The following is a 24,870-nucleotide window of genomic DNA, read 5'->3' on the forward strand; positions in this document are numbered from 1 at the left end:
CTTTTTTTTTTTGTATCTTTAGTAGAGATGGCGCTTAACCATCTTGGCCTGGCTGGTCTTGAACTCCTGACCTCATGATCCACCTGCCTCAGCCTTCCAAACTGCTGGGAATAGAGGCATGAGCCACCGCACCTGGCCACCGTGAATATTTTTAAGCTTATAAAGTGATTTGTAAAGCACAGAAGGCCTAGGCTTTTGGAAAGGTACAGATGGGAAACATAGCTCTGCTATTTACTCACTGGGGCCTGAGTAAACTGAATAAACTCTAACCCAGAGCTTTTACGTAATCAAATTGAGATAATAAATAGGGTTATCAGCTATACTTGTGTGCCAGAGATAATTCCATTTTATACCTATGACCTCAAATTAATTACTCAGACTGATTTGTTTTACTCTCAAAAGTAGCTCTGTTTGGCTTATAAATTATATAGCCATATTAATAATAACATACTGTGCTTCTGGGAGAATTAAGTAAATCAATACAACTAAAATATCTGACAGTAAAGATGTTTATTTTTAATTTTTTCCTTCTCCTTGTCCCTCTTACATTTTCCTCTCTCTCCTTTCAATGTGCTTGAGTGGAGATGGGTGGTTGAAAATGTAGGATCTCAAAAGAGAAGTGAGAGTCAAAGAAGCATTTCCTTTCTTTTTTTTTTTTTTTTTTTTTTGAGAAGGAGTTTCACTCTTGTCACCCAGTCTGGAGTGCAGTGGCATGATCTCGACTCACTGCAACCTCCACCTCCTGGGTTCAAGCAGTTCTCTTGCCTCAGCCTCCCAAGTAGCTGGGATTACAGGTGCCCACCAACATGGGCAGCCAATTTTTCTATTTTTGGTAGAGATCGGGTTTCACCATGTTGGCCAAGCTGGTCTTGAAGTCCTGACATCAGGTGATCCACCTGCCTCAGCCTCCCAAAGTGCTGGGATTATACATGTGAGCCACCACACCAGGCCCAAAGGAACATTTCTAAGAGACTAAAACATAGAAGTGATCAATGAGGTTTGGAGAATGGATATACTTAACCAGATTTAAAAAGACATAACTCTATTTAAGTCTTGTGTATAAGAAAACCCAGGTAGGAGAATGAAGTTACGAAGAGGACCCTAAACACAACCTCCTCAATTCTTTAACACATAGATTTCTGACAGCAACGGCAATCTTTAGTCACAGATATGAAAGCATCCTAAAGTCACCATTTATTTCACAATGTTTACATTTCTCTATTTCATATTTGCCTTATTATTGGTCTTAGAAATTATATAGACAAGGAAACGAGACTTCTAAAGTAGTTCTTTAAGAAAGTTAACAGGAATCTGAGCAATATTAAAAACCACGGAAACAAAAGACCTGGTACTAAGAAATATATTTTGTTAACAAATGCCAGACACGAGGAAGTGTATCATTTGATGAATAATGTTTCATTCACTGCAAGTTTTATTACAGTATAAAGGAAAAAAAAAACCATCATTTTCATTTTGCACTGCTTAAAGAAGATAAAAATTTTAATTTCTTCTCTTCAAAAGATAGTGTAAAAATAGGGAGGTTTTTTTTGTTGTTTTTTTTGTATTTATTTATTTATTTATTTATTTATTTATTTATTTTAAGATGGAATCTCTCTAGCCCAGGCTAGAGTGTGGAGTGAAGTGGCACGATCTTGGCTCACTGCAGCCTCCACCTTCTGGGTTCAAGTTCTTATCCTGCCTCAGTCTCCTGAGTCGCTGGGATTACAGGCATGCACTACCACACCTGGATAATTTTTGTATTTTTAGTAGAGATAGGTTTTGCCCTGTGGCCAGGCTGGTCTCAAACTCCTGACCTCAGGTGATCACCCACCTCGGCCTCCCAAAGTGCTGGGAATACAGGCATGAGCCACCGTGCCCAGACAGGTAGGGAAATTTTTAAGTTAATGCACATTTACACTACCTGGAGTAAAAACAATGTATACCTAAATATTTAGACTACTGCAAAAAAAAAAAAGGACATATGATTTATGTATGCATAGAACTGTGAAACAAATAAAATTGCAAAGACAAAAGGAAAAATACCATTAAAATATGGCTTTAGGTTGTCCCAGAAAGAATAATAGATTTTATTCATAGAAATATGTGAAGTAGTAGACAAGTAAAACATTTTAGGTAAAAGCAGGAAAACAAGGATAACATAGAAAATATTTTTTTAAAATGCAGGAAATGACAGAAAATTTAAACCATTGTGTCCATATGTGATATATGATGAATATTCACAAATCAAATTTGCAAATTGGTGAATGAGTTGTTATTGAAATAATTAGTTTTGGCTAAAAGAAATCAAAATATACATGGGAAGAGACCATTACCAAATTTCATCTTTTTTAGACTACTCTCCTCGTGTTTCAGAAGAAAACTAGTGAGAAGTCAAACTTGTGAGTAAGTAAATATCCCCAGCTGACTTAAAATTTTCAATGTTTTTGGCCAGGCACAGTGGCTCACACCTGTAATCCCAGCACTTTGGGAGGTCGAGGCGGGTGGATCACCTGAGGTCAGGAGTTCGAGACCAGCCTGACCAATATGGTGAAACCTTGTCTTTACTAAAAATACAAAATCAGTTGGGCCTGGTGGCAGGCAACTATAGTCCCAGCTACTTGGGAGGCTTAGACAGGAGAATTGCTGGAACCCAGGAGGTGGACATTGCAGTGAGACGAGATCCTATCACTGCACTTCAGCCTGGGCAACAGAGTGAGACTTCATCTCAAAAAATAAAAAATAAATTCCAATGGCTTTCAAGAGCTTATTTTATAAGGTGTTAAATTTATTTATAATTTAGGAAAAAACTTTTAGTGTTGCTTCTGGCATATTTTTGTAAAGCTATTAGGCAGCATCACTGAGAATTTTTTATTTACTATATATCATTAAATGCATCAGAAATTACACAGATAAAGACAACATAAACAAAGGTTTAAATAGTCAATGAAGGTTTTAAGAGATATTAAATGTACTTCATGAAATATATAACAATGAAAAATTATTGATGCACTTGACATGTTGTGAACTCTTGCCAAAATTTCCAACATGTTTATTATTATGTAACAAGAATAGTGGTTATATAAATCACTTAAATTAAAAATACACATTTTGGAGAATCAGAAACCCCAATTATTCTGAAAATCATTAAGTAATATAAGTTGGTTTTGTTCCATATTCTGTTTGGAATTAGGTTGGTTGGAATTTCTAGTGCATTTACTTAGAAAAAAAATGTTGCAATGGACAATTAGTTTTGCAGATATGTATGTATTAAACTTATAAGTAGTAGAACTATACTATTAAACATAGTATTTTGTACTTTAATGTTGTGGCTTTGTAAGAAGAAAGGAAGAATTGGAAAGACAGAAAGAGATGTAATAGGTTTTCCTTTCTTTCTTGGGTGTTGTAGCAGAATCATTTTATGTTTAGTGCCCCATCCCCTTCTAGAACCTTGTCACATCTGCTAATGTCCCTTTTCTAGATGTTTTCACGGATTTTTCTCTCCAATCACTAAAAAGGGAAACTTTCCCCAAGTGTGCCCAATCCACTCAATCCTCAGTGAATTGAAATTTGCATCACCCAGTCTAGCTAAGATTAAAAATTCTGAATTATCTGAATTTTAAAATATCTTATAGATCAACCAAATATTGTATCCATTTGGTTGACTTTCAGGCAGCACAAGCAAGTCAACAGAAGTGGGCAGACAAAATGAGGAACTGTGTTTCCAATCAGGGATACTACTTGCTTGACCCACCTCATGGCCATTAGTCCCTAACTTGCTCATTTGTAGACTGATAGTAGGTTCTACCAGATCAGCAGAACCAATTGTGCCTGTTTCTTCTCAACTCTCTGTTCAAGACATCACAATAGTACTTTGATATAGACCATGGTGGGAACTCTTACACCACAGAAATGAACAGATCTTGAAAATTAGGGATTTTACCTGTTTTTTCTCCCTATCCCAATATAGTTCTAAAATATTTACTAGGATATAACTGACTGGAAGTTACAGTAATAGTGGGTATCTCATAGTCTTGCTGTGAAGATAAAAATTAGTTAATAATGGAAATGTGCTTAGAAAAGTACCTGGAAAATAGAAAGCACTATATAAGTGATGCTGTTACTAAGTGTCTGTTCCACTTAAAGAGTAATTTCTATTTAAAATTTTCTTCCTTTCCTTCATGTTGACATACATGGATTTTCTAAAAGGGTAATTTCCTGACTATATGAAAGAAGAAAATGAGTTTTTACCTAGGAGTGATGGAAATGACCTCTCTATCCTCGCTGTGCAGCATGGAAAAGACATCTCAGGCCAGGGGAGGAGAATAATTTGGGAAGACCAGTTAGCGGGCATCGGCAGTAACAGAAAAGGAGTGTGAGTTGTTTAGTCTGCGATGGTGGTGACCAGGGCCTGTGAAAAATGGTAGTGTGTGGACAGATTTGAGTGATTTTTGGAGGTAAAATAATCAACAATAGCAATGGATTTGCTACAAGGAAGCAGATTCTAGCACTTTGGGAGGTCGAGGAGGGTGAATCACCTGAGGTCAGGAGTTCGAGACCAGCCTGACCAATATGGTGAAATCTTGTCTTTACTAAAAATACAAAATCAGCTGGGCCTGATGGCAGCGACTGTAGTCCCAGCTACTTGGGAGGCTTAGACAGGAGAATTGCTTGAAACCAGGAGGTGGACAGGATTTCTACCCTGGAGAGGTAGAAATACTACTTGCTGAGAGAGTGACTAGTAGGAGAATCTTCATCTAGGCATGGGAAGTCTATGATCTCATGTTTGAATATGTCAAAACTGAGACACCTTGGAGATATCCAAGTAATGTTTTGGAATAAGATGATATTCTGCCAAGTATAGTATGAAATCTCAAAAGCTGAATATAGGTTGCAGTTAAAATAAAAAGAATGTTTAGCATAATGATAGTAAATGAAGCAAAAGGGAGAGATGAAGTGACCTAGGAAAAGGAAACACTGAATAAACATAACTGGCAAAATTGGTTCTTGACCATGTTTGTAAAGTAGAACAGGAGGGAATTTAATAAATCCAGCTCGAAACTCAGAACAACTAAACAGAATCTCTTTGGATGGTCCCTGAGCTAGAGCATTTAAAAAATTGTTTAACTTTCCAGATGATACCGAAATGCAATAAGTTTGAGAATCACTTATCCAGATCTTTTCTGAGAATTCCCACAAAGGAATCTGGCAAGGAGAAAGCTGCAAGGTAGGAGGAAGCTATGATAGCAGGGTGCTAGAAAACCACAATTGTAGAGTCTCAGAAGAGATGTGCTTCAGAAAACAGGGAACAGCCAAGAGTGTTGGACACAGCTAAGAAATTGCCACTGGATTTCTTCCAAGAAAAGACAAGGAATTCACTATATCTCAGGGGAAACGTTGCTACACAATGATGGCTTCAGTCAGCAGGGTAAGGCTGCTTGTGGAGTGGTTGTTAAGAAGGCATGGGTAACAGTGATTCTCTTGGAAAAGTTCTTTTGGAAAGGGAAAAGAAAATGATGGGGGTAACTAGAATCAGATTTGGGACAAGGCGAAATTTTTGTTAAGATGCTGAAGTATGAGCAGTTTGTGTCTCATCGGTAATATCTCCATTGAGAAGAAAGTATTGAGTGCAGAGAAAACTGATTCTCTAAAAATAGTAAAATGTGTACAAATTGCTGGAGCTTAAGAAGAAAAAGTGGAGATGAAGGACACTTCAATGGAAAGAATGCTTACAGCTATAACAAGAGGTTAATACTGAAGTATGCACTATAAAGCTAACACATAATAGATACTATATAGCAGAGTATGGTCTCAGATCAGAATTTACAATGGAAATATCAGATGCTTTTAAGAATCTTGTAGCTTTCGGTCATAGTAAGGTATTTTGTTAGTCTTTTTTTTTCTTTTTTGTTTTTTGGTTTTTGGTTTTTTTTTTTTTGGTTGTTTGTTTTGTGTGTGTGTGTGTGTGTGTGTGTGTGTGTGTGTGTGTGTTTTGAGATAGAGTCTCACTCTGTCCCCTGGGCTGGTGTGCAGTGGCACGATCTCACCTCACTGCAATATCTGCCTCCCTGGCTCAAGTGATTATCCTGCCTCAGCTCCCAAGTAACTAGCATTACAGGCACACACTACCACACCTGGCTAATTTTTGTATTTTTAGTAGAGATAGACTTTCACCACGTTGACCAGGCTGGTCTTGAACTCCTGACCTCAGGTGATTGGCCCGTCTTGGCTTTCCAAAGTGCTGGGATTACAGACTTGAGCCACTGCGCCCGGGCAATATTTTGTTAGTCTTTTAAAGCATGTTTTGTAGAGTGTGAAGTAGAGGGAGAATTATGTGCAGAGGATTTCTTTGGAGAAAGCCATGTGTAGTCTCTGTCTACTAAAAGTGAGTGGTGGGATTGTCCTTCCTACTCCTCTCAAGTTTGATGAATAGGGCCTTCCATTCAGCTAACATCAATAATAAACTCTAACATATTTTCCCAGAAAATGAGGGAAATTCCTGGACTGATACCTGTCTCGTGCTGAGGAAAGTTAAAATGTCCTAAAAACAGCGGAGAAAGGAAAAGAGAACAAGGCTGTGTTTGGGAAAGTAATTGTATGACAACAAAAGGAATGGCAAGAAATGAGTAAGCAGAAGGGAAAACCAACCCAGCATTATGCTAAGTCCTGACAAAGAGATTCTCCTTAAAGTGAGAATCTGCATGTGGAGCCGGTCGCCAGAAATCTGGAGGCTGAGGTCATAGTCCATCAAAGGAGAGGCAATGCCATTGGTGTGGGAGCTGCTGCAAGAGAAACTTCCAAGAGCTGCCCCCAAGTGCACTGTGCAACTCCAGAGAAGCAAAAACCACATTATCAAGTAAGAACAGTCCAGTCTCCTAGCTTTGCTGCCTCCAATGATAAGGTGAAAACACCCCAGGAAAGGAGATGATGAAGAAAAATTTTAAAAATTTGGACAGAGAAAGCCTGCTAATCCATCCAGATCCCAACCCAATGTCCCATCTGCTGCTGGCTCTGATTGGCTTGGAGGTGGGTGGGGTGGCCAAAGGGAGAAGTCTTCATTTTGCATATGGATTGATGCACTAGTTAATGTCATTTATTGGAAATGTCTAACTTCCAAATCTAGGTTTTTAGAATTAAAGTGAACATAGGACTATTATTTAATAGTGAGAAGCAACATCATTTACTCACCATTGTTTTCTTCCAAGAAAAGACAAAGCATACTCCCACAGAAGAAAGTCTAAAGGAACAGCGAGGGACAAATAAAAAAAAGTTTGTGTTATAGCTTACATGTTATGATGGTTCAAACTATGAGTCACACTGATGTGGGATCCTTTGAAGGTTGGGGAAGCTGAGCAATCTCCTAGGCAACATCGTTTTGTTTTTTTTCTGTGAACTACAAGGCAAGGCCACCAACTGAGAAAGGAAGTAGTAAAGTGAGTAATTAAGCAGGTATTTGAGGACAGTAGAGCAGTTCAAAATAGAAGTCACAGAGAACAGTAGTCAGTTACCTTTGCAAATCTGTGTGCTTTTTAAGCAATTTTGAAGGGGCATTCAAAGTTAATGATCATAATTTATAGTAATACCTAACTGCTTCTCTATGGCTTTCTTCAGTGAACCATCCCTCCTCCTTCAGAAGGAAGATAATTATCATCATCAAGAGTTAGGGTTTGCCAAATTGCAGCAACAAAAGGACATGGCCAAGCTGTATAGGCTGTAGGTTAATTTACTAGAGGTGTTTCTGACATTAGAGATGATAGGTCCTAGTGGGAGTTATTGAACAAACAAACTGGTAAGACTGGAAACTATGATCATATCACCTTTGTCAGATGGTTACTTCTCTTTGGAATGTTTTCTATTAGCTGACCTCACAGACCCCAACGTTATGTTGTCTCAGCTCCGATTCTCAGATTAAACATTGAATAGAATTGTGGAACTTTCCTTTAGAGCAATGATGTTTCTCTAAAATTGTACTTTGTTTGTGTGATTGTTTAATTGACTTCTCTCCCACTAGACCATAAATGCCATCAAGAAGAACACTTGTCTTTTTGTTTGTGGTTTTCCTTGTCATTTCATGAAGGAGACCACTAAAAATCGTAGTTGAGTCAAATATCAATAATCTGAGATACAGGAAAATTCAGCAATTAATCTACTATGCAAAGATAATTTTTGAAAGACAATTTAATATCCAGCCTTACTTTTTTTATTGCGTTTAGCTGCTCAGAACTAGAAAAAGTTTACAGGAATAAATTTCTCATTGTTCGGAGACAAGAAATATTGCTGTTGTTACAGAGAATTTATAAATCTTGATTCATTAATATAATAGATATTGTGTGCATGGCAATTCTTATTCATGTATATTGTTAGTTAAAATCTAGAATGGGCGATTAGAACATCTTAAAGGTGAAGTAATTTAACCAATCAAGTGAAGCTCTAGCACCAAATACTTGACACATAAAAAACTATGTCCACCTGGCCGGGCGCGGTGGCTCACGCCTGTAATCCAGGCACTTTGGGAGGCTGAGACGGGCTAATCATGAGGTCAGGAGATCGAGACCATCCTGGCTAACACGGTGAAACCCTGTCTCTACTAACAACACAAAAAAATTAGCCAGGCATGGTGCCGTAGTCCCAGCTACTCGGGAGGCTGAGGCAGGAGAATCGCATGAACCCGGGAGGCGGAGCTTGCAGTGAGCTGAGATCCGGCCACTGCACTGCAACCTGGGAGGAGAGCGAGACTCCGTCTCAAAAAAAAAAAAAAAGTCCATCTTAGCCTCATCCTGGGAATGAGCAGCAGTGGATGTTTCTGTTATTACTGAGAGATTCCATTCACCATATGTTTAGTACACTTGACTAAAATCCAGCTTGAATCCAGCTTTGTTATCAGGATAGTTCTTCCTAGTGGACAATATTTCTATTACTTTAATTTGGGCTTATTGAAAATATAGCTTCAGGCTTTTAAGGAAATAGAGGGCATAAAATGTTCTTCCACCACCAAAACATTTTTTTCTTCCTGAATCCTCCAATTTTCAAGATATGGGAAAATATTTCAATTAAAATGAAAATGACTTTTTAGAACTCTTTTAAGGTCTTTCTTTCTTTCACCTCCACACCTCTATAGACAGTTTCCTGTTGGCTATTGCCATTCTGATAGGAAAAATTATAAAACGTATAGACTATACAAATATTATTATAAAGTTAACTAGTAATAATAGATAATACTGTATGAGTTTCATACACTTTTGTATAAGTGACTTTCAAAAACAAATCTATAAGGTAGATATTATTATACTAATTTTACAGATCAGGAAAAGAGAGATATTTTAAAAGATGAGCAAAACAAGGATATTTAAAATATTTTGCTCAAGGTCACAGAGGCACAGCTACACAATTTCTATAAAGTTCCTTTTTACTCACACAATATGTTGTTTACTTGTATTTCCTTTTCATGTTGTTTATGTAAGGTGAAATAATTCTGTGTGATATATATTTAAGACATTAAAAAAATAAAATATTGATACAACACAATTTTATTTCTAAGCCATTAGAAGGTAAATCACTCACACAAAAAGTATGCAGGATCATTTGAACAATCTAATGGTTGAATTCAATTACTGAATCAATAGTTCAGTGCTATATATAATTTTTTGAAGTTTAAATTGAAATGTAATATTTCAAATCATAGTCTATTTAGTTGGTCTCAAATGTATGTTTTTGAGTTTTTAAAAATGTTTCACATTTTCATCAATTTGAAATAATTTGTTCTTAAGCCCTCCAATATTTCTAGTATTCTTGTATTATTAAATATGAATTATATTTGCATTAGTTACTTGTATTTAGGTAACTCATTTGCAGCTGAACATCAACTTCTTTTTTTTAGTAACTTTAGAATTATTGTTACATAAAGATAAAATAAAATGTATTTCAAAACTGAGTTTGTAATGGATCATTTTATCTTCTTTTTAACTTGCTACTGGTATTATTGAATGCTGTGGTATTTTTAAGGTCATTCATTCACTTAATATATTTGTTCAGGTCCTATAATCTTTATTTTTAAGTAAAGGTCTTCATTTATATTTTGTCAAGTAAATATATTTATTTTGGTGTTTTCATCAGTATCTGGAAATTTCCTGCAATAAACAAAAAAGGAAGGTAAATGTATTTTACATCCTTTTTTTTTTAAGTAGCAATGCATGTCCTCTACCCCGCAACCCACAGTTTAAGTCCTAATCAGTATCTTTTCAGATGACATAGTTACTGAGAGGATACTTACGTAGCTTATAACTACCTGATTTTTTTTTCTACTCTTGGAACTAACAGGGAATATTATATTTAAGAATTTGATCATTATAATTAATTCACTGCATGCCATTTCCTCCTTCTCCATGGGAAAATGGAGATTTTGGTGAAGCATAATATGTATATTTGATGAATAGGTAAATATATATTTTTATTGACTGTGGACAATCTCTTGTCACCTGTTTTATTTCTCAATTCTTGTGGTACAGGTAGTGCCATTAAGATGTTTCATATGCATCAAAAGTAGGATGCCTAAAAGACGATGGCGGTGTAATTACACAGTACATCATGAACAATCCAGCTCTGGCACAGCTGAAGATTACTTCACAGTTTTGAATTAATCCGAATGACCTCAGTTTTATTGCTGTTGAGATTCTAGAAATGATAAAATGTCAAGTCATTGGAAATAAACGGACAGAACCTACACAATCCGACATGACAAATGCGTAGTTTCTCTGACTTGTTCCATATTCTGCAGACTTTATTACCAGCTGTAATATTTTATTAAGAAACACTTGTCTTAATAAATGTGACTTCCACCTTACTAAAATGTATGTCTGCTATGTAAAGAGTAGAAAATCCATTGCTCTGTATATTTGCATTTCACATGCACTAAAACTTAACGCACACAAAAATGTAAGTGGTGAATTATTGCTTTACTTTTATTTCATCTTAATTTTGAGGACATGCATGCTAGTGGAATACTAGTAAATCAATCATTATTGGACAATGCTATTATTTCAGTTTATCACAAGTGTTTCAATGCCATTAGATAAAAATGGAATTTGTTGGCATTCTCTATGCTGACAACTTAAAACAAAACACCCTATTTCACTTACATTGATAGAATACTACAAAGAATAGCTGTCTTTACATTTATTGTTACTAGCCCCATAAAATGTTCTTTTATAAAACATAAAGTTCATATCTCAGCATATTGTCTTGAAAAGGGGGATCTTTCATCTGCAGTTTGAATTATCCAGTGCCCTTTGGAATACCTTTCAGTGCTTTAATTTCCCCCCCACCTCCCACTCATATTGGAGGATCTCAACTGTGGCTAAACTCTTCACCTTCACTAACTATAATCCCTTAGAGAGGACTCCAGGCTCTATCATTTTCATCGATGTGTAATTCTCTTAACTTTTGCTTTTAACCATTCAAATGCAAATGTAAAGCTAACTCATAAACCTAATATGCAACTTGAATTGGCTCTCATTGAATGGATTGGATGGAATAAGCTGAAATGTCCCCAGCCCTTTAAGTGAGATGCCCATGAGTTCTTAACATTCCCATACTACTCCTCTCCTTATGACTCTAGCTGTTTCACCCTTACCACCCCCAGGGATGGCCACATTTGAAGTCTGAAATCCACTATACTCGACGGCTCCCTGTCTCTCTGAACACTTGTTCAGCTATTTCCTGGATGATGTTTAGCCCTAAGTTTCCTACTAAAAGTCCTTATCAAGAAGGATGCCTAGTACACTATTCAACATAGACCTCCATTTCTCTCTTTTATTAGAAAAAAATGTTAGACTTTTTCTAACGCTCATTTATGAGCCATGAGTTTGGGCTATGACCAATCATAATATGAGTTCAAAGCTTTTGATGTTCCTTCAGATTCTTCATCACAATCACGCAACAAGACGCAAAAGGTACAAACACAGTTTCTGATAAGTCGTATTTTCATTTAACGGGCATTTAAGAAGAAAAAGGAAAAGAAAATGAAAAATTACTCACACGTTCTGTGCCTTGTCCTTTTTCTGGGGAATTTGTCCTTAAGTTTAGTACAACTGTAAAAACTTTGTCACGTGCTTTCTTGCCTCATTAAACAGAAGTTCAAGGACCCTCATATTTCCTATTATCTCAGGAGTGCCTCACAAGGATCAGGTTTTAATTTATCTATTAAGAAATACTTACACCCTAAGAAAGTAGTTCCAAAAGCCATGTAATTAAGTCTATTTGAAATCGGATAGATTCTTCTTGAATATCTGGCTTTATCCTTCTGGTAGAAAATAGGAATGCCATGTAACCCATTCATTTGTTTTCCTTTTTTGATTTGATTGCCTCAAGTTCAATCACTGCTTTAAGTTCAGCAAACATTAAGTATCCCTAAATGACAGTTCCTATGTTAAGTGCTTAGGAAATAAATATAAAACAATAATCCTAGCCTATGAGAAGTTACTACTTTGATCAATTAATATGACTTTTCTTAACTGAGATTTCTTCATAATATCTATGTAACACTTTAGCATTGTGACTTGGAGGGAGTTTGTTGTTGTTGTTGTTGTTGTTAGGTCTATAATTTTTTTTTAATCTATTTAAACTTTTAAGTGCATTTTTTAGAAAGACCCCTCATATCCTCTTTGAAGGCAGATATACTATGATTTAACTAAGCTGATTATTTAAATATAATTCTTATGGACCACTGTCAAGTATCATTTTGTCTTGTATGTAAAATAAACAAATTTTAGTTGAGTATTTAACTGTCTAGAGACCAAATCACATATACATTTCATGGAGATAATATGTTGGACTTAAATACGGCTGGTCTGCATATGCAAGACACATGGTAGATATCATTTTCTGGGGAAAGGAGGGAAGATGGGAGATTTAAATGTTGCCCACACTAATGAAATTACCAAGTTTTGAAGCTGATTGTGAAAGAACCATAGGACCTCAAAAATGATTGGAAATCAAAAATAAAATATCTGGCAGAATCTCTACAAGATGTGATTTTTTTCTCACACTTTCCTGGAGAAAATAACTGTAATATTGTAATATGATTTTTTAATTAACTTCTATGCAACAGACATTTTTAGTATCTTATTAATTTATTTTCCATAAATGTAACTAAAATTCTTAAATGAATGAATCACCACAGTTGATTTACCCATGGGAAAGAGCCGTTCTAAATCCAGTAAGAGAAACTGAAAGTTTCTCTTCTGGAACTCCAATATCAAAATGGAAACTTTAGAGTTTTGTGTTTAGTTTTGTTTTTTAATTTATATTTTCTCTCATTTCCTTTCCTTATTTTAATTTGAACAGACTGTTGTTAAACCCATTAATATTTGCTTTAATGAAATATCAGTAAAAGAGCATGGTTTTTACATCTTTCTTGTGTGTCAGACCTTTAAAAATTCTACAAAACCTTAAAATCATGTCTATGGTTTTTTTTTGCAGAGTATTACAATTTTCCATGATTCTGACATGTTTTATCTATGTTTTGCTGATTCAGTATAAATTTCATTACAATATGAATGCTCCACCTGGTGGTAAAAATAAGCATTTTACTTTTTTTCTTTCTTAATGCTATTAAAAAACTTCAGGAGATAGAAATTTATGATTTAAAATATCAGTAAAAGTATATAGAAGGTTGACAAGTTAAAATTTACTAAATATAAGCTGAATTTTAGTCTTTAATATACTATATTTCAATCTATCATCTACTAGAATTTTGGTTAACTATACAGATTATCATTTTACAGGTTATTTTTAGTTAATTGATGTATACTTATTGAAGTCATTAGTTTTAGGAAATATGACCTCAACTTTATCTATCTATCTATCTATCTATCTATCTATCTATCTATCTTCTATAACTTTTCATCTATGTCTTGCAATCTGTAGTATTAGTACTAATTAATTTCATGAATAGTCCCACCCTCCCATTTGACATGTGGTACACTTTTATGCCATATAAGTGTGTAAAACAAATCCTGCTAATAATTTCACTTTAGCATTCTCTACTATTTATAATGCCCAATTAAAATTCTAGAGCAGCACATATTGAAGAGAAAAGTGAAGTTATTACTCCTAATCATGATCCTAAACGTGACAGCAAATTGCCTTTTCATTTTGCACTACAATTTTCTAAATGTGATTTACTTTCAGTAGACTCTATTTTTCAAGCCTTGTAATCTTACTATATCTCTTACTAACCCCACTGTCAATTTGAATTTTATATGTCTTATCAGGCATCTTCCACCTGAAAGTTCCTGAGTCTTCCCCTATTGGCTCAGCTATTGGAAGAATAAGAGCTGTGGATCCTGATTTTGGGCAAAATGCAGAAATTGAATACAATATTGTTCCAGGAGATGGGGGAAATTTGTTTGACATCGTCACAGATGAGGAAACACAAGAGGGAGTCATCAAATTGAAAAAGGTATATAGACAAATGTCTGGACAGTTGACTACTAAATAATAATTAAAGAAGATAAAAAATAAGTGTTGAAAATGACAAGTAATTTTAATTTTCCTTCAATTAGCAATAGAGTTGACCCTTGAACAATGTGGGAGTTAAGGGTACTAATAGTCTATGCAGTCAAAAATCTGCATGTATCTTTTGGATCCTCCAAAATTTCAGTACTAATAGCTTACTCTTGACCAGAAGCTTTACCAATCACATAAACATTTGACACATATTTTGTATGTTATACATAGTATATACTGTATGCTGTATTTTGTTTTTGTTTTTGTTTTTGTTTTTGAGATGGAGTCTCAATCTTGTCACCCAGGCTGGAGTGTGGTGGTGCGATGTTGGCTCACTGTAACCTCCGCATCCTGGTTTCAAGGAATTCTCCTGCCTCAGACTCCTGAGTAGCTGGGATTACAGATGTGCACCACCACACCCGGCTAGTTTTTGTATTTTTAGTAGAGATGAGATTTCACCGTGTTGGTCAGGCTGGTCTCAAACTCCTGACCTCGTAATCCACCTGCCTCGGCCTCCCAAAGTGCTGGGATTATAGGCCTAAGCCACCACACTTGGCCGTATATACTGTATTCTTACAATAAAGTAAGCTAGGGAGGAGAAAATGTTATTAAGAAAATCATAAGGAAAAGGAAATATATTTACTTTTGTTAAGTGTTAGTGGATCATCATAAAGGTCTTCATCCTCATCATCTTCACATTGCTGAGGAGAAGGAGGAAGAGGAGGGGCTGGTATTGCTGTCTGTGGGATGGCAGAGGCAGTGGCAGAGGAAAATCTACACATAAGTGGCCCTGCACAGTCCAAACCTGTGTTGCTCAAGAGTCAACTGTATTTTAAACTAAAGAAAAAAAAAAAGAAGACCTAGTGATGCTGACTATTTACTTCTACAGGTGCTATTATTTTGTGATTCAACTATTATATATTTTATGTTGAACAATTAGACCTGATAATTTGATTATGTCATTTAAAAACATTCTTACCAGAGTTTAATTGTAACCTAATTTTTTATTACTATACATATAAAGATTATTTTAAAAACAAGATCAAGAAGTAACTCTAACCCCACCAGCCTTGATACTGAGCCTTTTTATGGCTCTCCTGAAGATATAAATATCTAATTCACCACAATGTTGGTTGATATCACAGTGGAGGCATACTGATGTGTGTAAGCTCTAATCCCCTGAGAAGTAGAAGAAATGTGAAAGGCCAGTAATGGATGATGTGAGAGAGCTATACAGAGGAAAGTGAAAAAGAATTACCAATAAACAGACAGAGAGAAAGACAAGACTGTGCTGGGAAGCTGTTTAGTGATGGCGTATGCACTAGAGCCAAAGAGGATTGCAGAGGGCAAAGTTAGTTGAAATATCAGGAAGAAATCATTCTTTACAGTGTATGTAGTTTTGTCTTTTGTTGGGTGGTGACATGAGGGAGTCTGTTAATGTGAGAAAGAAAAATTATAATGGCATTTAAAGTGTGCAGCTTTCTTCCATAATAATGAGGCAAATTATAGAAATTTTCAATAACAAAGTAAAGGCAGAAAAGCGAAGCTCATTTAATTTAGCCTTTTCCTCCTCTTCTACAAAACACACTCTATTTTGAAGAATTTTGGAGAATACACCCCAAACTGCAGTATATAATACTCATTTGCTCATTGTAATTATTTTGACCAGAATAAATATTTTGCATTCAGTTCCATTAATCAGCATGCCCCTCCCAGATTTGCTCATGAACTCTGAATTTTAACAAGAAAGCAATATATATGATAATGAAAATACTCTGAAAAAGAAACACATTTTTCAAATAGATTATCATATTTTTATTTCTACTGTTGTGCATAAATTATGCTTAGTCTAGAAATTAATTTAATTTCTAGATCCCACATGATCCCACTATATTAAATTAAGCATTTATGCTAAATTTGCAAAGTACTCTTAGAAAAATATGTCAAATTCTTATCCAGTTTACTCCCTTATCATTATTTAGTTTTTCTCTTTTTCTTTTAATCCCAAATCAATGTAAAGTCTTCTCACTTAATTTTTTCCCTAAGAAAGTCTCCAACAAATAAATCACATTTAAAGAGGTTACAAACATCTATTCAAATGGAACAAATAAAAATCATTAATAATATAAAAAATATTTTAAATTAAGAAGTCATAATATTTAAATATAAAATTAAGTATACTTCCAAAGTAAAATTAAAGTACAAAAGATTCAATTCTAGATATACATTATATATATTTATGTCTATGTACTTGTTTATATTTAATTATTATAACTAAATTTTATATTCACACAGTTTTATGTTTATATCATCATTTTTATTTATACATATTTACCATCTATACCAATAAGTAATCAATGTCTAGGTGTCAATCTAGAAAAATGTATGTCATTCTTATTTATTTTTAACACAATTGGAAAAGGTGTGGTTTAATAATAGTTCTTTATCTTATTATACAAAACATATTAATATTAATCTTTGAAAGTGATCATTCAGTTATATAAGTTCAACTATCATGAAAGCAATAAGAACATATCTGCCTTTTTCATTATGAAAGATCTACAGAGAATGAGTCATGTTATTTATTTTTGTCTTTATTGTGTTTAATTTATTTAGAAGTTTTATACTTCTTAACTGTATTAAAATTGAAATATGCAAAATTATATAACACTTTTATTAAAATAGATTTAGATAGGGTAGATAATCTTGAAAGTATATCTGCAAATAAAAAAGTACACATACACACACACACTCTTCTCTTTTCTCCTGTGGTGGATTAATCATTATTGTCCATTTTATTGGCCTGAAATTCATTATCTAAATAAAGCTCAATGTCCATAACTTTCACTACTTCATTCAACAGGTATTTTGGAAGTAGTCACTGTTTTCCAGACTCCACTACGGAGATAGGGCAGTGAACTTAACAGACACACTCCCTGCACTCAGTTTCCATTCAACTGAGGACCTCAGAAGATAAACGAATTAGAAATCACTTTCATTAGAAATCACTTTCAGCAGTGATGAATTCAAGCTAGAAAGACTTAAAGAAGGGTGAAGGGGTACAAGGCATGTGGAGGGTGGAGAGTATCTTACAGTGAGGTGAAAAATAAAAAAAAGGCTTCTCTATTAGAAGGGAATATGAGCAAAAACCTGACCATGTGGTATTTGGGGGTTGTGAGTTCCTAAAAGTTTGAGCAGCAATTTCAAAATCTCTGAATTGGGAGTGTACTAGGCAAGAAGGCCAGTGGGGCTGGAGTGCAGTGAACGAAGAGACCCTTGGCCAGAGATGAAGGGCTCGCCAGGGAGAGCCCTGTAGACCAAGCAAAGGTGTTGAAATATTAACAGATCATGATATAGAGAGCCCATGTTGAGTGTAGATCTGGATCACCTTTACTCTTTTTTTTTTGATATGGAGTTTTGTTCTTGTTGCCCAGGTTGGAGTGCAATGGAGGGATCTCGGCTCACTACAACCTCTGTCTCCTGGGGTCAAGTGATTCTCCTGCCTCAGTCTCCCAAGTAGATGGGATTACAGGTGCCTGCCAACACGCCTGGCTAATTTTTTGTATGTTTAATAGAGATGGGGTTTCACCATGTTGGTCAGGCTGGTCTTGAACTCCTGACCTCAGGTGATCCACCCGCCTTGGCCTCCCAAAGTGCTGGGATTACAGGCATGAGCCACTGTGCCCGGCCTCACCTTACTCTTGTAGACCCAGGTGACTCTGGTTGTCTGAAAACAATAATTAGGAAATAATGAGAGCAATAGCTCAGTTAAGAGACCATAGAAGTGAGCCAGGAAACTGATAGAAATGTGGAACGTGATGGTAAGTGACAGAGATGGTGAGAAATTGTGAGATTCTAAATAAATTTTAAAGTAACAGCCAAAACATATTTGTATAAATATTATCATCATCTGGTAAATTACACCAAGCATTTGAGGACTTCACAGCTTAATAAAACACATGGATTTTCTTTCGGTGTGTAATTTGCTTTCATCTCTAAATATGGATCCACTAGAGGCAATCCCCTACACTAACTTAGTGTTCTATTAGAAAGAAAATTGTAAACTGTACCCTACATCTATTGAATCTTTAAAAAATAATTCAGGAGGACATTTTTGTAATGAAACGTAAAAACTATCCACCTATCTATTGTATATATTGTATCGTGTATTGTGTTTGTACACACACATGCACATAGATACATCACTCAATTAAACATGACAGTACAACTTCACAAAAATATGAGAAAATATCTCATTGAATAAAGTCCATTAAAATTCAAAATCAATTGAAACAACTACAATTTTTAAAATACAGAATGTTTTGGGTAAAGACTGTAAAATGGTACTATACTCAAGCATATATTCAATAAGTTCTCAGAAAACTTTATCTTGGCAACTATCATTAGTAATCCTTAAAGAATTAGGTGTATCTCAATAATTGTGAATGTAAACGTCAACAGGAGTGTTGCAGATCCAGAATGATCTTAAATTATTTGTTAAGATTTCCCTTTCAATATTGCAATACAAGAATTCTGACATAAAATCAGATTCACACAGAAATTACATTTTAAGTATACTAAATGCATTTAGAAAGTCCCAAATATATATTCTACATTTGAATATGTAGTCCTTTTTTAAACACCAGTTATTTTAATTTTTTAGCTAACAGATTTTGAGCTGCAATAGAGGAATGAGGCACGATATGCTTTGTTGTCAGAGTTTTTCTCTTTTTAACGCACTTAAGAATACATTAAAATGCTAATGATCTGAAGTACATATTGTTATTATTGTTTTATCTTCAAAATCTTTTATTTGCTTCTCTCTTACTGTTTTCTCCTCTATTTCCTATATAGAGGGAGAGCTTAAGGAAACAAAATGATGATCAGGTTTACATGAACTGAAAAGACTGAAGAAAGCCATTTTTATTTATTTTATTAACCTTAACTTTGATTCACTTTATGAGCACTGTGACAGAATGCCATTTCACTGTGACACTTTGAAATCAGAGGAACATTATGAAGTTTTATAAATTGCTCCAAGGCATAAGATATTGGTAAAACAAAACAAAACAAAACAAAATAAAAACTGCCTTTATTCCACCCTCACATCCTACCGCTCTGAGAAAACTACAAAAAAAAAGAAAAACTTGTCCTATACGGTGTTAAGTATTATAGCAATAAAACACTAATAAAATCAGAATAAAGTTTTTTTAAAAATTCAAATTGTCTCGAAATTAAGAGCTACATTTACAATGACAGAATAAGAGTTACTAAATTCAATGGCTTCATTCTTAGTGAAAACCTAAATGAAATTTGTGTTTAGTCACTAGTGTTTTTTTGCTACTAAATAAATGGGAATAATATACTTCTTATACATAAATATGAATAATAAATTACATGAATTAAAAGTTTTCAACGACTCAAAATCTAAATATGGTTATAGAAGCACTTGAATTTTCTTCAAAGTGATTGCAAAATTTAAGTAATTAAAATAATTAAGTGGATACTTAAGTTATCCAAAATAATAATTTAATATCCTGTATAATTTTTCAAACAGTTCTCTACCATTTCTACAAAAGTTTCTCTTGGAAACTGTTTAAAATGAAGAGTGGTGAAGTGATTTCCTATTGATTTTTTAAAAAGTAAAGCTTTTTTGGAATTGAAAACAGTGTTTACCATTTTGATGTTACTTGGCAATATTAGTTTATTTCAAATTAACGTAACTGTGTGATCACATTAAATCCAAAGCAGAATTTTTCTTTTTCCCTAAAAACATATGAGATAAATGATATTGCTCTTCACAAGGAGCCTTTTAACAAATAGGCTAAGGTGCCCATTGGTCCCACTGGGCATGTATACTTTATATTTACCCGATAATCAATATAACTCCTTTTCTTTTTTCGCTCTTAACAAATGACTGAGTTCATGTCATATGATTTGGTAGCATAGCACCATCATGTGGTTAATTTTTGAATAACTCTTAAGAACAAAATGCTAATAAAATTTGGAATATTTTAGATAGCCAAACATATATGCTTCAGTTTAAGTTTAAAATACTGCTATTTTTAGCCACACTAATGTACCTAATTAAAGAAAAAACACGTAAATGCCATTGTTTCTATAAGTGTTCTGTTTCTGCTTTTCTAAATATTTGTCTTCACCTTCTTTTGTAGTACCTTGCCTAGTTTCCCTAAACAGTCTCATCAACTGTAACTTAGCCCCAAACCAACATAACCACTGCAAATTTTTCTGTAGTCTTGTAGACAGATCTAACTGCACATGCCATAGACTTTTCAAACTCACTGCCTAAAGCTGAGTTCTTTCTTTGCTCCCAACAAAAGTCTGCCTACTCATGTTTTCTCCTTTCCAGTTTCTTAAAGCAAAAATCTATGATTTTTCTAATGCCATTTCCATTCCTATTGATGTCCCCTTGCCAAACAGGGCACAAAGGCTGGTTGCTGATTTTTCCAGAGCTCAGGTTAAAATTTTCCTTTCTCCACCTATGAATTTGCCATACAACCCTCTTCTTGACTCCTTTTTGGCACTGCAATGGCTATTCTCCCAGCCTCACACAATATTTTCCTCCAACAAATCTTGTTATTCAAGGGGGAATGAAAGACACCTATTTAGATGTTTAGATAGAAACCTGTTCATCTTACTTAAATCTTTTTCTGGTCCCATTGATAGAAAGATAAAAATCAAGGAGTGCATTTTCTATTACTATCTTCTGCACACACACACACATATACATGCATGCTCACACGCACAAGCTACATTCCAACTACACCAAATTCATTGCAATGTCTACCAGTGGTATTGTGGTTCTCCTCCTTCTGCATAGAACTCCGTCTTATATCAGTATCTTCATGAATTCTTATACATTCTTTAACATTTTTCTTCCTTACCTCTCAACAAAGGCTTCCTACAGTCCCTCAGGCAAAGTTGATCACGCCTTAATTCTGTCCCCAAATATCAACGTTTCTGTCAAAGCATCTATGATACTTACATGGCTCTCATATTTAAAATACAACTGATTCCTCCTACTCTATTTTAAGCCCCTGGAGGCACTTTTCCATATCTGTGTTTATTTTCCCATCAGTAAAGAAATGTCTGAAATATATAAGATGTTTAAAATTGTTGTCAACTAAAAGAACCAATATCCTCTGTTGCTTTACTGTTTTCATTTCTGATACATTATTTTTCTTTTTATTCATGTAGTATGTAAAGTTTGGAATGTTTTGCAAAGTATTTAGAAAAATATGTTTTACTGATTCTACTAATAGGAAATCTGAAGCTCAAAGAAGGAAGATAATTTTTCAAAGTCACACAGCTTGCTGTAAGTCATAGTATATGTTTAGAAAGAGCATACTTCCAATTATTGTGTACAACAATACATGTTAGAGGAGATAACAGGCCTCCCCTGATATTCATGATTTATACTATGTGAGTATATGACACATATATTTTACTTTAGCATTTATAATATATGATGAAACCCTCTGTAATTTTTGAGGGAAAATATCACTAAAAACCTATGTCTAGAAGCACTAGAGTTTCTTGCAATTCTTTTTTGTTTTGTTTTGTTTGTTTTTTGTTTATCTTGGTTACTAAATTTATTCCAAAAATTAACACTAAAATACAGGTATTACTGTAATGACTAAGATTCTTAAGATAAGTTGTTAAAACTATGAAAATTTTGCAGTGTTGCCAAACACTAAAGTATAGTAATAACTTGTCCACAGAAAAATTAAGAGCATTTCTAATAAATAGTTTTGTTACAAATATTTTTAAAGATAAGTTATATAAAATGGATGTTTCTTCATTTAAATATTTTTGTTTACAAACACTTTTTGCCTAGTAATTCTACGTTTCTTATAAACTTATATATTTTTAATTTTCTAACAAATGGTGTTGAAATTTTGTCCAAACTAAAATCTACATTTTAAAACTTACTGCATTTCATTGTTTTCCCTTTGTTATAGAGACATTCTCACCTGATAATAGTGGAAACTTTTGTTCATCAAGTACAAGGTTTTTTATATAAAATATTGAGTTGCAGCCTTTTGTCAGTGGTGATGAGATATGCATAAACTCTCCCACATCTCTTCCCAGACAAGAATTGACTACTATATTGATCATAAAACTAAGTTTTAGCAAACCTGCTTTGTCATTAAAATGATGCCTCTTCTGAACATCTTATCTTTATTGTTCAGCCTGTTGTAATAAACCCATTTATAAGAGCTTGCTCCTAGTGTCTGTGCATCTTGGTTCAGCCTGGTATAAATCTGTTTTCTAACTGCTTGTCTTAGAAAGAATCTAGTCTGTTTCTGATAAGCCTACATCCTCAAATCATTTGCATTCATTGACAGTATTCCTTCCCATTGCCTATTAAGACCTACTAGATAATTGAGCGTGTAGAGCTTTATCACTCAAGGATATATTTTCCTAAAAGTGATGGCTTTCCTGTGTTGGTAAAAATAATATAGGCTTACTATAAAAATTGAAGTAATACAGAAGAGTAAAAAGTAAAGAGGGACAAAACCACGACTACAGTGAGTCATAATATGGTATAACCGGTTCCTTTGCTAGGGTCTTTTGGGCAGACATCAAAGTGTGATTGGAGCTATGATCCAATCTGAGTCTTGGAGTCTTTTGTAACCTTACTGGTTCCTAGCAGAGCCAGTTCCTTGTGGTTGTTTGTTTTGTATTGTCATTGTGTGTGTGTTTTGTTTTGTTTTGTTTTTGTGGTAGTTGCTACTTCCTGGTGGCTCTTATGACAATTTTGTTAGCTCTTGCCAAATATCAGGTTTCAGTTCCCACAGGCACCCCTTGAGCACTTGCCACATAACCTCCTATAGTGACAAATTTACATCTTATAAGGCAGGACAAAAAGCATCGGCATCACCCCTTTCTTTTAAGGGGTCTCCTGGTTAGGTTACACCTCTCAAGTAAAATCTCTCTCAATTAACTCAATGTCAAGTGATTAGGGACTCTAATTATATCTGCACAACTTATGTTGCCATAAAACTTAATAAGTTTATGTGAGTGAGATGTCATTTAATTTACAGGCCTCTCACACAATCAATGGCAGAGTCATTGCACACAGAGTATAGGTCATTGGGGGCAGGAATATTGGGAGCATCTTAGAATTCTGCCTGCTGCAGCTATCATTTTCTCAAATTCCTCAAAATATCTATAACCACAGCTATCCATTTCCACGCAACATTATCTGGAAGCATGAGGAGCCCTGGAAGAGCCCAGGCAGCTATTCTCTTATAATTTATGTCCAAAATTGCTTATTTCCCTTTGAAATGAGAAAATCCTTTGGCACTTAACATTTAATTTAGTTTTTTGTGACCTGGACTTCAGCAAAGTAAGAACAGAGAAAGTGGTGCTGTAATAGCCCAATGGGCTCTTCTTGCCCATTGCACAGACAAAACCATTTCACTGAGACCACGGGACTGCAGTAAAGAGCTTACCTGACACTAGGCTAGCCATGTGGAAGACAGAGTTGTTACTCAGATCGGCCCAGAGGTTAAGGTTTTTCAAGGATAGTTTGATGGGTAAGGGACTAGCAAATGGGTGCTGCTGATTGGTTGGGGATGACATCATAAGGGTGTAAAATATAGTCTCCCCGTGCTGAGTCCATCTCTGGGCAGGGAGCCATAGGACTCCTTGAGTCATATGCCACAAATCTGGGTGGGGTTAGAGTAAAAAACATGTCAAAAGACCAATCTTAGATTCTGTAATCGTGATGTTATCTGTAGGGGCAATTAGGGAAGTTACAAATCTCGTGACCTCTGTTCACGTGATTCCTGCACAGTAAGAAATTACAGAAACTACCAATGTTTTAGCAGAATTCAGGCCACTGTCATAATCCTAATCTTGTGGCCTTTCTTTAGTTTTGTAAACGTGGTTTTGGCCCAGGAAAAAGGAGGGGATCAGTTATAGGGAGGGACCATTATCATCCTCGGTTCAAAGTTAAAGTATAAACTAAATTCCATGGTTAGCTTGGGCTATGCCAAGGAATGAGCAAAGATTGCCAGGCTGTGAGGCTCGAAGCAAGATGGCGTCTGCCATGCTAGACTTCCCTCACTGTCATAATCTTTGCAAAGGTGTTTTCAGTGTGGAAGGCATAGGCTCTTGGGCCACGAAAGGTTTGCTGAAAAATTACTGACATGAGGCAGATTGATTAATAGGAGAAAAGGCAAATAAATTATTTAACATGTATACACAGGTGCCTTCAGAATGAAGGCCCAATTTTCCAATAAGTTACAGAATCTAATTACCATCTCTAGGTTACAGAAAGAATGGTGGCCCAAAGCGTGGACAAAATCAGGTTGTCTTGGTAAATCAGGTTTAGTGGCA

At 34.9% G+C, this 24,870-nt stretch overlaps 1 protein-coding gene across 2 annotated transcripts in view; it reads left to right on the top strand.

The window, feature by feature from the left end:
* Positions 1-24,870, top strand: part of CDH12 (cadherin 12, type 2 (N-cadherin 2)) — a 1,158,911-nt gene that overhangs the window by 1,067,794 nt on the left and 66,247 nt on the right. For both annotated transcript variants that reach the window (XM_011933446.1, XM_011933447.1), the window contains one exon: positions 14,268-14,455. In XM_011933446.1, the coding sequence (XP_011788836.1) occupies positions 14,268-14,455 (188 nt within the window). The remainder of the gene's footprint in view (positions 1-14,267; positions 14,456-24,870) is intronic.

The sequence above is a fragment of the Colobus angolensis genome, unplaced genomic scaffold, assembly GCF_000951035.1.
Source record: "Colobus angolensis palliatus isolate OR3802 unplaced genomic scaffold, Cang.pa_1.0 Scaffold127, whole genome shotgun sequence".
Classification (NCBI taxonomy): Eukaryota; Metazoa; Chordata; class Mammalia; order Primates; family Cercopithecidae; genus Colobus; species Colobus angolensis.